The sequence below is a fragment of the Cucurbitaria berberidis genome, assembly GCF_010015615.1.
Source record: "Cucurbitaria berberidis CBS 394.84 unplaced genomic scaffold K460scaffold_3, whole genome shotgun sequence".
NCBI lineage: Eukaryota > Fungi > Ascomycota > Dothideomycetes > Pleosporales > Cucurbitariaceae > Cucurbitaria > Cucurbitaria berberidis.
Window position 1 is genome coordinate 753,275 of NW_024468937.1, and position 12,262 is coordinate 765,536.

General features: G+C 53.4%; 6 protein-coding genes across 6 annotated transcripts; 4 read left to right on the forward strand and 2 right to left on the reverse strand.

Annotated features, from left to right (window-relative positions):
- Nucleotides 1-728: 728 nt before the first annotated feature.
- On the reverse strand, nucleotides 729-5,226 carry K460DRAFT_281667 (uncharacterized protein; the record flags this gene model as incomplete). The annotated part of the gene is made up of 5 exons (XM_040928511.1): nucleotides 729-761; nucleotides 814-4,562; nucleotides 4,611-4,820; nucleotides 4,870-5,145; nucleotides 5,196-5,226. The coding sequence occupies 5 exons, from the start codon at nucleotides 5,224-5,226 to the stop codon at nucleotides 729-731; spliced, it is 4,299 nt and encodes a 1,432-aa protein (XP_040787296.1).
- A 130-nt stretch (nucleotides 5,227-5,356) lies between these two features.
- On the forward strand, nucleotides 5,357-5,997 carry K460DRAFT_97699 (uncharacterized protein). Its single transcript, XM_040938849.1, has one exon. The coding sequence runs from the start codon at nucleotides 5,487-5,489 to the stop codon at nucleotides 5,928-5,930; it is 444 nt and encodes a 147-aa protein (XP_040787297.1). The 5' UTR covers nucleotides 5,357-5,486; the 3' UTR covers nucleotides 5,931-5,997.
- Nucleotides 5,915-7,063, reverse strand: K460DRAFT_336410 (uncharacterized protein). Its single transcript, XM_040930973.1, has 2 exons — nucleotides 6,742-7,063; nucleotides 5,915-6,685 (listed from the first exon to the last, which is right to left on the reverse strand). The coding sequence occupies exons 1-2, from the start codon at nucleotides 6,974-6,976 to the stop codon at nucleotides 6,066-6,068; spliced, it is 855 nt and encodes a 284-aa protein (XP_040787298.1). The 5' UTR covers nucleotides 6,977-7,063; the 3' UTR covers nucleotides 5,915-6,065.
- Nucleotides 7,064-7,410: 347 nt separating this feature from the next.
- Nucleotides 7,411-8,328, forward strand: K460DRAFT_405020 (UDP-glucose 4-epimerase; the record flags this gene model as incomplete). Its single annotated transcript, XM_040936791.1, has 1 exon — nucleotides 7,411-8,328. The coding sequence occupies one exon, from the start codon at nucleotides 7,411-7,413 to the stop codon at nucleotides 8,326-8,328; it is 918 nt and encodes a 305-aa protein (XP_040787299.1).
- A 675-nt stretch (nucleotides 8,329-9,003) lies between these two features.
- Nucleotides 9,004-10,426, forward strand: K460DRAFT_310615 (guanine nucleotide transporter). The gene is made up of 5 exons (XM_040930156.1): nucleotides 9,004-9,233; nucleotides 9,281-9,360; nucleotides 9,414-9,527; nucleotides 9,576-9,887; nucleotides 9,939-10,426. Exons 1-5 carry the CDS (start codon nucleotides 9,119-9,121, stop codon nucleotides 10,272-10,274), a joined length of 957 nt encoding a protein of 318 aa, XP_040787300.1. The 5' UTR covers nucleotides 9,004-9,118; the 3' UTR covers nucleotides 10,275-10,426.
- Nucleotides 10,427-10,766: 340 nt separating this feature from the next.
- On the forward strand, nucleotides 10,767-12,174 carry K460DRAFT_365691 (uncharacterized protein). Its single transcript, XM_040933225.1, has 5 exons — nucleotides 10,767-10,884; nucleotides 11,065-11,188; nucleotides 11,245-11,292; nucleotides 11,345-11,572; nucleotides 11,625-12,174. The coding sequence occupies exons 1-5, from the start codon at nucleotides 10,874-10,876 to the stop codon at nucleotides 11,817-11,819; spliced, it is 606 nt and encodes a 201-aa protein (XP_040787301.1). The 5' UTR covers nucleotides 10,767-10,873; the 3' UTR covers nucleotides 11,820-12,174.
- Nucleotides 12,175-12,262: the final 88 nt, after the last annotated feature.

Below are 12,262 nucleotides of genomic sequence, written 5' to 3' on the forward strand. Positions count from 1 at the left end.
CTATTAGAAAATTGAGGGGAATAAGTATAATCAGCGCAAGGCTACAACCTCATTTTCGAGGCTGTGCAGGTTCGGCGGGGTACCATGTAACTCGTATCTTCAACACTAGAGGCGGCCGTGTTTACAAAACTGCTAGCTCAGTGGCTGTGCATTGCGGCTGGTAACTGAAAACTACCATCAACCTCATGCGCTACATCGCATCCCTGTCTTTGCCTAAACAGAGGACCCAAATAGTCTAACGTGCAAAGGTTGACTTGGTATGAGGTGACTTCTTACTGTGAGCATAGAAACGCACTTCGGATACAGGCAGAAATACTTCAATAATGATCGATAGGAAAGGAGGGAATATCAATAGTTTGTGTACATCGGAAGCACCTGTCCGTACAGCAAAACATACTCTTAATATTTAACATCATCATCTTCATAGAGGTTCAATAGTCATCTGGTCAAGCCAACTATCGTACGCGTCGAATCAGAGAAAGAAGAGAAGTGTGAATTAGTTATGAAGTATGTGCATAAGCAAGATCATAAACCCAATCCACCAACGACAAAAGTACCGCTCACAACGAATGCTTTACTACAAGAAAGGCTGACCCAAGGAAAAGGCGTCGCGACGGCGATCGGTGCGATGTAGAACCAACGCTCAAGGATATGGCAAGCCATGCTGATAGGTGTACTCGTACAAAAAAGCAATCGAAGTTATTGTATGTTCTGCTAGGCGGGTGAACTTAGTTCCCACCACTCGCCAAGTGGTCCGCAGCCTGTCCGTCGTTAGTCCTGACCCTGCGCTGACCATGGCGTTGGACTGCTCACCTTATTAATATCGTAATCAAACTTCTCAAGCGCAGACAAAGCGTCGTTACGGCCATAGCCCATACCAGTCAACTTCTTCAAAATAGGATCGTCATGTTCGGTACCGGAGCTGATGGCGCGGCCAAGTGGGGGCATCTGAGGCGCGAGAGTTCCCTTGGATGAAGATGCGGCAGCCTCCTCCTTGTCCAAGGTGTCGAAAACCGACTTGCCAAAGTCAGTCGATGCTTGCTGTGAGTGCAATCCCTTGTCAGTCTGCGAGGATTCGAGATTGGAGAAGATGGCGTCCCAGTCCTGGGCAGAGGCTGCAGGCTGTGGTTGCTGGGGCTGTCCAAAGCTCTGCGACAGGTGCTCGAAGTCGCTAAAGCTGTCATCGCCGCGCGGCTTGCCAGTGGGAGTTTGCTGCGAAGCCATGGTGTTGGATTTTGAGGCTGCGGGTGAGTCAAATACAGGATTGAACTCGTCAAGCCCATCACGGTGCTGCGAGGAGAACATGAAGTCGTCATCAGCCCTGTCATCTACCTCCTTCGCATCAGCTAGATCGTCAAAACCAGCATCAAAGTCGTCGTTGAAAGCGGACTTTCCAAGTTGTGGCACGTTGGCAGGCGGCGAAGGTCCCTTGTTCGTATCGCTACTTCCATAGGACAGGGCGGAGTGGTATGCGTCAGAGGGCACAGTCGACGATGGGGTGTCTAGAGGAGGCGGCGAAGTTGTGGCAGGCTTAGAAGAGGATCCACCAAAGAGAGCAGCTCCATGGCCGCCCGCGGGATTAAACGACTTTTCCGGCCCTTGCGAGGTAGTGGGCGAGTTGGGAACCTCACGCGAGGGAAGCAGGCCTCCAAATTCTGGCGGGAACTGGTTTGAGCCACTCCTAGTCTGGTTGACACTCGATTCATAGGTTGGCGGAGACTTTTGTGCACTCGGGGAGGGCAAGCCGCTTAGATTCGAATCGAGACGGGTGGTCGGGGGTGGTGCTCTGTAGAGCTCATCACTCGAAGCAGTGCCTGGGCGCTGCTGCTGAGGTTGCTTGTCTTGCTTCACGCTGCTGCGCTTCTGATGGGGCGAAGCGGAGGTGAAATTGTCGTCAAAACCCTGTCCATCATTGCTGTCGCTGTCATCATCGTGGGCCAGATCCTCGATTGGAGGAAACTCCTTGTTGAACTTGTGGGACTCGTTTGCGGGGCCGTTTGCGCCAGATGCAGCAGCCGTGTTCTGACGACTGGGACCAAAGCCAGCGAAAGCCGCGTCAAAATCATCCTTGCCTCCTCGAGGTTGTTCGCCAGAAGTGCTTCCAAATGGATCACCACGATTGTTGTTCCTGCTATGACCGCTGAGGTTGCTTTCCCCTGTCTGTGTCGGCTGAAGCGGTGTGATAGCATCGCGTGGGAAGGCTCCTGGAATATCCTGACTAGGACCGACAGACGGTGCTCCAAAGCTCGAGAAAGCATCTTTCCGATCCTCGGGCCTAGTGGTGGAGCGCTGGGTGTCGCTTGTGACACTAGCTACTGGGGATGCGGAGAAGTTCCTGAAAAGAGCAGGATTGAAGTTATCCGTCTCAGTCCTGGTGGTGTCATGTCGCTCAACTGATGGCTTTTCCGGTACAGGGGTGCTCGCAGGCGACGCCTTGGAAATTGTGGGTGTCTCGTTACCGGCAGCACTGGGGCCACCATATCTGCTAGCAGGCGCGGATACCTTGACAGATGAGCTGAATGAGTCGGATCGTGGGACAGCATCTCTTAGAGGCAAGAACGAAGAGGCGAATTGACGAGACTCAGGGGGGGCCGGTGGTTCGACACCACGTGGGGACTCATGGTAGGCGGAAAGAGGTGGAGAGGTAGATGGGGTCGGAACATCTGGACCTTCAGAAGAGCGAACAGACTGGCCAGATGGAGCGGAGAAGCTTGGTGTTTGATTTTGGTTCTCTGAGCGGAAAGACACGGGAGGTGCAGTGCCCTGTGGTGGAGCAAATGAGCCAAAGACGCTGTCGAAGTCCTTGTGAGGTCCATCACGGGCAAAGCCTGACGGTGACATGGCATTCTCGGAAGTGGCCTGAGGTGACTTGCGGAAGAAAGGATTCGTGTTGTGGCTGGCCGTAGAAGCGGCAGGGCTCACAACGGCTGGGGTCTGCACCTGTGGGCTACGGAAACCGTCATCTTGTCCTTTGTTCAAATCACTCAGCTCGCTCTTGATCTTGTCGCGCTCTCCCTCGTTTGTAGTGAGTTGTTTCTTATTGATCGCCACCATTCCCTTCTGCTGCCGAGCATCGTTCCGCATCTTATCGAGCTGTGGACGCAGTTGACCAATCTCAGCGTTGATTTGACGAATACGCTCTTTAAGGTTATTGTTCTCCCGCTGGTCAGCCTCGAGGGCACCTCCCACTTCGCGGTGCTGGTTTTGGAGATCTTGGTAGGTTCCTTCGATCATAGCAAGATCCTGCTGTAGCTTTCGAGTCTCGTTGCGGGAGCTGGCGAGACGATCCTCCAACGTCTTCACTGCCTTGGCCTCTTGCTCGTACTGGCTCTTGAATTGCGACAAGCGAAGCTCGAGATCACGCTTTTGAGTGTTGACGCTGTTCAGGTCACTTTCAGTCGTCACCTTCTTGTTCTGCACCTCCTGCATCTGGTTCCGCAATGTGGTCATTTGGTTTGACATGTTGGCTAGCTCGGTCGAGTCTTGTGTTAGCTTCTTATTGATTTCAGCATCATTCTCGCCGCCGAGTAAGTCATCCATAGCCGATGGAGGGGCTCGAGACTGTACACCAGAGGTCCCCGATTGACCTGTCGAGTGAGAAGTGAGCGTCTGGCCAAAGGAAGAACTGGGCATGAATGGCTTGAAGGTAGAAGCAGGGTTCCGTGGCGCTGGCTGGAAGGGGTGAGGAGAGGTTGGAGAAGCGGCCTTGCTCGAGAATGGATCGTTGTCGAAGGGCTTGCTGAATGAAGCCGAACCCCCAGTCGATTGCGGCAGTTGCTGGGGTGCAGACGCGGGGGCTGAGAAGGCATCCAACCCAAAGAGATCATCCGCAGCAGATTTTGGCTGAGGAGCGCGAACGACGGGTGGGGCGGTCTGGGGAGCAGGAACGGGCACTGCCTGGTTGGCTGCAGTGCGCAGACTCGGGGGAATCAATTGCGGTGGCAATGTCGTAGGAAGCTGATCTCCTTTCCGTTGCTGTCGAATCAAGTACATGGAAACTGCGAACTCATCCTTGGACAGCTGGCCTTCCGAGTTGATGTCTGCAAGATCCCATATTCCAGCAAGAACGTCTTCTGGTAGGCCCGAGTCACTGAAGAAGCGTACTGCCTGATCTCCGGTAATGAAGCCGCGACCCATGGTATCGACTGTTTTGAACAGGTTGTCGTACGAAGCCTTCTCTTGTGGGCTGATGAGCCAATCGCTGCCGGTGGCTTGTGCTTGTTGGGGTGGTGCTCCAAATGGCGATCGTCCTATTGGGCTCTGTGTTTGTGGGACAGTTTGTTGGCCGCTGAACTGACGGGGTATGGCGGCAGCATGGTCTGGTCGCCCTGGTGGGGGTGGGAGGACGCCTCTGCGAGAGGCGGCTTCGTACAAACCAGGGGGCAGTGTGTTTGGTAAGGCCTTCATGCTGCCAGTGCGGTATGAAGCCAGCATATGCATAGCGATGATGAATTCTGTGACGTTGAGGGCTCCGCGCTGCTCCGTGTCTGAGAGATTCCATATGCGCCCGAGCACCTCATTTGGTAACCTAGCCTTCTCGAAGATTTCCTTTGCGTTTTCGCCTGAACTAAGGTCAGTCGACTGTTGTGCTCAAGTAGGGGGATATTTACCAGAGAGCACTCCATTGACGGCCCCTGACTTCTCGAACAGGCCCGCGTACTCGGTAGCTTTGGCGGGTACGAGCGGAGGCACACGGATAGGACCGTTGCCACTCATCTGAGGTTGTATCGAGCCGGTGGTCTGCGGGGAGAAGCCGGGGGCTGCTGGTGGTGGAGGTGCGGACGGGATGTTTAGGCCCTCGAACTTGGGCAACGGTGCAGCTACACAGACATTAGCGCGCATCACGAGAAGAGCGTGTGGATACAGTACGTCTAAAGGCAAGCTCTGGCGCAGGGTCTCTGCCAGCCTGGTAGTGTCCGATCAGACGCAAGACCTGGCAGAAACCTGCCATGGTCAAGAGACCGCGGTTCTCGGTATCTGCAATCTGCCATATTTCGCCCAGGACGGCGGGTGCCAACTTGGTGCGCTCGAAGAACTTGACGGCGATCTCGCCTGTTATGACGCCGAGCTTCTCGGTGTCGGCCTGCTGGAAGAGATACTGGAACACACGCTTTTCCTCGGGGGTGAGGTTGAGGATGGGCTGGTCTGCGCTGGGTTAGCCTATTCTGCCAGTGGTTCCATCAAAAGCAACCTACTCAATTCTCCGCTCGCTGAGAGATCGGCCATGGCTGTGGAACGGGCAAAGGATGGATGGAGCAGCTCGTGGAGGAAGGCAGGCGCCTGCGATGAGGCTGAAGGTCGCGGCCCTGTGTAGTGCAATAGCGCGGGGAAGCTGTAGGCGGCCGGGCGTGGGTGGAAAGTCGAGAGGCTGGTAGCGGGCGGCTCGGCGGCACAGAAAGTGTGCTCGACAAACAGCGATGGACGGCCGCAGCTCTAGACTAGACTGGTAGAGGCGAAGGGAGAGGGACGGTTAGGAGAGACGAACAATGTCGCGTTCAGCAGGGAGATTGATGCGCCGGAACAGCATGCTCGTCGTCGACGCTGCTGCTGCTAGCTCCGAAGCTACCTTTAGCTGCTTGGCCGATGCTCTGGCTGCTGGCGATTGGGTGGACACGACAGCTGTCAGCCCAGCTTGTGCGAATCAGCCACGCTGTCTTGTCTCTGATATGTCTCTGATATGCGTCTCTGATATGCGTCTCATCCCACGGCCAGTTGCCCTGTCCACTCACTGGCCAGCATGTGACTGCATTTCTCCGCCTTCTAGACTTGGGAATGGGATGCGGTCGGAACATGCATGGGAGTCGGTAGCGAGACGACTTTGGGCTCCAGTATGCGAGCATCATCCCAGCTGTTCTCGTTATAATGCATGCAAACTGCCCTGTCCACCAGCAAGTTGTTCAAGGTGGTGGCCTTACTCTACAGAAAAATAACATAGTTCGTCATTACATATTGTGTACAATGGAGTGGTGACAGTTCCCGCTGTGACTAGGATATATTTACACGAATAAGCGAATCATGCTCCTCTCCTTCGCTACCAGAAGTGATGCGTCCACGGGCATCATCCATCATCCATCTCGGCTGCCATCTCTCGGCTTCTCGCTGCCGCATCTCACAAATGCTAGGCTAGGGCTGCCCTCTTCGCGTCTTCCCCATGCTCGTCCGAGGAGCCAGTCAGTCACGCTTAGCACTTTGGCAGTTTGGTCCCAGCGCCGCCCTTCGTCGGTATGCTCGATGATGTGGTTCAGGATGCGCCCCTCCTCATCGAACTCGAAGATGAACAGGCCGGCAAACTGCTCATGCGGCTGACTCGACCCGCCGACAATGCTCGTAATCTTCTCCACCGCGTCGCTGGCCTGTCCATTCTCTTTCTGCTCATCCGACTTGCCGCAGGTCCGCCATTTCACAATGAGCTTCTCGTTGCGCAGTTGCGCAGGCTTGGATGTGCCACCGTTCTTCACCATGCGCGCAGACAGTATCTTGAGCTTCACGTTGCCCACTACAGGCACTCTACCCCATGCGACTGGTGCTGTCCATAGCGCTGCTGTGTATGCAATCTTTCCGCTTACGGTTGGGAGATGAGGGTGCGTCGAGGGAAATAAGTGGAGGCTGATGTGCGGCGAGAGGATATCTTGCGGTAATGGCGACGCGAGTAGTGTTGGTAGGCGGTCGTGTAGTACTCTAATAGCTATCAAAGTGTCAACCATACAATGCTACTAGTCTGCAATGCGTAGTGAAGCTTACTAGTCCCCAGCTTGAGGTTGCGTTCATTCAGGCGCTGCTGCTCGCGCTCGTCGAGCTCCGGATAGTTACATGGCGAGGAGCTGGTGAACCACTGGCGCGAGACGGATGCTTGCCGTGGCCGGACGTCAGTGATGGTCCGTTGGTACTGCTTCAAACCAAGCACCCGCGGCGCAGTGAGCGAGCGGGTCAAAGACGTGGGAAGTTGCGGGCGGGCAGAAGTCGAGAAGCGCCGCATCAGACCGATGTCATCTGTGTGGATAGAGATGTGCAATCATAGAGAGCGATACAGGTTGTAGGTGGAGCCCGGGAGGGTGCTTGCGGGTGAACGGTAATCTGATGCGCTAGCCCTCGGCGGAGAAGAAAGATGGATCCATGCTCGTGACGTAGTTTAGCGAGGACATCCATCACTGCACCGTGCAACCCCGCATAGTCAACCCTTGTAGATGATGTTCCGCGGTGCCATTGTAGTTTTTCTGACGATGAGACCTATAAGAATGGAGCTCCTTCGGCAAGATTGGCTTTGTTATTCACACCAGTCCCACCTTGTTCTATCAATTAAACCCGGTTTAACCATCATCAACTTTAAAATCTGAGGACATCAATAATTGAATTCTGTTTTATACCAGGGTTTCAAAGGCTACCAAAGAGCGACTTTATTAGGGGTATAAAATGACATCTTCGGCAAAACGTATCGTCTTCACAGGCGGTTCAGGCAAGGCTGGTCGCCATGTAATCCCTGAGCTCGTCAAGAGAGGCTACGAGGTCCTCAACCTCGATTTGATCGACTTCCCAGACCCGTCCGCGGGAGTCTTCACGCTCAAGACCGACCTCACCGACAGCGGACAAGTCTTCAACGCCCTAACCACCCACTTCAACTTCAGCGATTACGAAGGGCCAAACAATGCGGGACCACCAGATGCAATCATTCACTTCGCCGCCTACGCTCGGAATATGCTTGTTCCCGATAATGCATGCTACGCAGCCAACGTCACATCAACATACAACGTGATCGAGGCGGCCTGCAAACTTGGCGTAAGAAAAATCATCATTGCGTCCAGTGAGACGACGTACGAAGTGTGCTTCGGCCAAGGCGATCTTGAATATACTGCCTTCCCACTAGATGAGGATGCAGACGTAAATCCCATGGACACGTACGCCATCTCCAAGCTCTGCGGCGAACGCGTAGCTCGCGGTTTCGCCCGACGCTTCGATGCAGACATCTATGCTCTCCGTATCGGCAACGTAGTTGAGCCGCACGAATACGAGCGTGACTTTCCAAAGTACATCAACAACCCACAAGTTCGGAAACGGAACGCCTGGAGCTACATTGATGCGCGTGATCTCGGTCAGATATGCCACCTCTGTGTGGAGAAGGATGGCCTGGGTTTCCAGGTTTTCAACGCCACAAATGATACCATTACGGCGACGTTTCCAACGAGACAATTTCTGGAGCAATGGGCGCCCAAAACGCCAGTTACTCGTGAGATGGGGGAGTGGGAGGCGCCGTTGAGTAATAGGAAGATAAGGGAGGTCTTGGGATTCAAAGAAGAACACAATTGGAGGCAGTACTACAATGCCGATGGCTAAAGGACTCGAAATATTCTGCAGTGCCTAGCGTATAAGTGTCGGGGTGTGGAAGGCATTCCGGGCGGGTTGTCTAGATTCCACGTTTTGGGCGTAGAGATAGTTTTATAGAGCGCGAACAAATCGCCTTTCATTTGTAAAACAGTCATGTCTTGATATACTTGGTCTACCTGTAAAGCCATCAAGTAGAACGGTGTGATGGCTGCTTCTAGTATCAGTTTTCGCTTAGAAATTCTTTACACCTGTCACTATCAGCATTTATATCACCTAGAAGACTTTCGATCGGCATGGTGTGGACGTTGGAGTGATGTTGTGCTCAGGTGGGGTAAACAGACTGCTTATGGAGCCGGGAATGACCAGTAAAAGAGGCATCAGGAGGGTGGAATACTGTGACACCGGGCAAGCCTGTGAAAGATATGTATCGTTGCTGTAACAATACGTCTATACGAAGTCCGACGTATTTTTATCTCTTTATAGCGAGAAAGAAACATACAAGTTAGCAGTTAATATGGGCATGCTCGGCCATATGCAGTAGTCCATGGTTGAGCAATACGAGTCATTACGTGGGTCGATGTACTGGTATGGTTGAGCGATAATCCCCAGAGATTGCGCGTAGGTAGCGGCTTGGCGTGGCTCCGATAGCTCTCCGTTGACTGTCGCTTTTTTTTGGTCGTGAATTGCCTTATCCTCAGCTCGTAATTCTCGCGTGTCGATACCCCAATTGCCCTGCGCTGCTGTTTTCCTGATACTCTGTTACACACCCTAATCTCTCTACTCGCCATATACCACCGCAATGACGCCTACACCGTCCGAAGCCGTAGCGAAAGTTGCGCAAGTCGCTTCTAGTACCAACTCGTCCGCAACGGTTTACAAGAGGGAATCCAACACAGCCAGAGTTTTGGGTGCAGGTACATACCTCGATTGCGACCGCTTAAACAATTGCTGATAGCGACAGGATGTGCGGGAATTGCGGAGCTCATGGTCTTCCACCCCGTCGACACCACGGCGAAGCGGTTGATGAGCAACCAGGGCAAGGTGCGCTTCTACTCTTGACAGGCTTCAAGCACGTCTGACCCGAGACTCAATAGATTCAATCGGCATCACACTTGAACAAGGTCGTCTTTAGGGACGCCGCCTCGGCAACGGTCCCCGCACGATTTCTATCTCTGTTCCCCGGTCTCGGATACGCCGCGGCCTATAAAGTACGTTACTCTCTGCGACTACACGAGAGCATGAGTTGACAGCGTTAGGTACTCCAACGCATATACAAGTTTGGTGGCCAGCCATTCGTAAGGGACTACCTTGGGCAACACCATGGCGATAGTTTCGACCGCACATTCGGCAAGGGCAACGGCAAAGCAATCATGCACGCGACTGCAGGCTCCATAATCGGCATCGGTGAAATCGTCCTCCTACCTCTGGACGTGCTTAAGATCAAGCGACAAACCAACCCAGAAGCTTTCCGGGGACGTGGACTGTTCAGGATTGTTGCCGATGAAGGTTTCGGACTGTACCGTGGCTGGGGATGGACAGCAGCACGCAACGCGCCGGGATCGTTCGCGGTATGTTGAAACCACTGGTCATGACATGATCTCGATCTGACTTTCTACCAGCTGTTTGGTGGTTCTGCCGCTGCCAAGGAATACCTCTACAAGCTCACTGACTACAACTCGGCGTCCTGGTCGCAAAACTTCGTGGCCTCGATTGCTGGTGCCAGTGCCTCGCTCCTCGTCTCTGCTCCCCTCGATGTCATCAAAACCCGAATTCAGAACAAGAACTTCGAGAACCCCGAGAGTGGCTTCAGGATCGTCTCCAACATGATGAAGCACGAAGGATTTACTTCGTTCTTCAAGGGACTAACTCCCAAGCTTCTCATGACCGGACCCAAGCTTGTCTTCTCGTTCTGGTTGGCTCAGACGCTTATCCCTGCCTTTGGCAAGGTCATGTAATGCATGGTGTTGCGTTTACGTTGATGTCTGTAATATATGTGGAATCTGGGTTTACAGGGGCCTTAGATCTGGGCAGCGGGCTTGCGTCATGGTAAACGACGTATAAAGGACCGCATATTATTCTAGCGAAATATACAAAATTCTCCATTCTCATAAAGCGGTCGCCACCTCTACTTTCGTAATCTGTCAGCGATGTTGCGCACCTTGGGCTAACGCCGGAGTGACATGGATCACGTGCCACGTAGCATCATCGCCCTCTTAAATGCAAATCGTATTCTTGCGTAGGGAAAGAACAACGGGGACAAAGACTCCAGTCATACGTCAGACAATGTATCAGTCGCCCAGCCGAAGCTAGCTAAGCCGCAGGCGACAATGCGAATGTGATGTTGCTCTATGGCCAACAGGGACTTGTGACCACGGACTGGGGCTGAACGCCAAGTCCTCCACACCTTGTATCCAAGCCATCTGCACCTCATCCACCTTTACTTCACACCATCCGCCTCAACGACCCGCAATACCCCACGACTTGTACCTGCGGTATCAACTAGACATACATACACCAGCCCTGCCTCCAGCTCACCCTCCGCAACGCCGCCAACATGAATCCTGAGTGGTACGTAGCCTCCGCGCGATTCCCACCTACAGTTCAAGGGATCGTGATATCGAAGCTATGCTTAGAAGCGTAACGTGCTAACTTGGGCGCCTACAGAGTTACCTCCGCGCATCCTTCACAGCATCGAAACTGCTAGCCCCGTTATCGAAGCTTCTCGCTGACCGCACGCTGCACTAGATACGACTACCTCTTCAAGCTTCTCCTCATCGGTGACTCTGGTGTCGGAAAGTCCTGCTTGCTTCTCCGTTTTGCCGACGACACATACACAGAGAGCTACATCTCGACAATCGGTGTTGATTTCGTGCGTCTAGCTGCATCTTCACCGCCTGGAGCCTGGGATAGGCTAACATGTCCCAGAAAATCCGAACTATTGAACTCGATGGCAAGACCGTAAAGCTACAGATTGTGCGTACACTTCAAGTATGAAACATGTGTGTGGTGCTGACGGTGATCATAGTGGGATACGGCCGGCCAGGAGCGTTTCCGAACCATCACATCCTCGTACTACCGCGGTGCCCACGGTATCTGCGTCGTCTACGATGTCACCGATATGGACTCCTTCAACAACGTGAAGCAGTGGCTACAGGAAATCGACCGATACGCTACCGAGGGCGTCAACAAGCTGTTGGTTGGCAACAAGTCCGATATGGCGGACAAGAAAGTCGTTGAGTACACTGTCGCAAAGGTAACCTCCGGCCCTCGACGCCTCAGCCTTTGACAGTCTAACAATCGTATAGGAATTCGCAGACAGCCTCGGCATCCCTTTCCTCGAGACATCCGCAAAGAGCGCCACCAACGTCGAGCAAGCCTTCCTGACCATGGCCCGCCAGATCAAGGAGCGCATGGGAACCACAACCGCCAACACCAAACCCACAGTTCCCATCGGGCAGGGCCAGGGTGTGCAAAACGGATCCGGCGGTGGCTGCTGCTAGAAGAGCATTTGAAGGTCATTCGGTGTGCTGTTGGGAGATGAGGTGTCCAAGATCAGCGATATACAAGTTTCTCGGCGTGTGTGTCTATCTTCCGGTCCCGGTGCGATTGCGAGTTTTGGTACGGTAAATTAATGCTCATGGTTATGGCTCTCCTTCCGATGACCTGCATCAACTTTACTCCCCCACATCTTCGTGTCTCCCCGTTTGCGCCTGGTATCTACTTGCATGGCGACGCGACTCGCTTAGAAGGAGCCCTCGTTTGGATTTCCCGGGTCTGCATTACAATTTGTGGTGGCCGTTGGGTCAATTTTCTTGTGTTCTAGGTGTTCTTAATCGGGGCAATCAATACTTTATCTCCTCAGCTGTGCTGTGCTCATTTGTTACTGACCTACCAGGGTTACCTCGGGGCTTTGAGAAACTAAATGTACTGAAATCTCCAATTC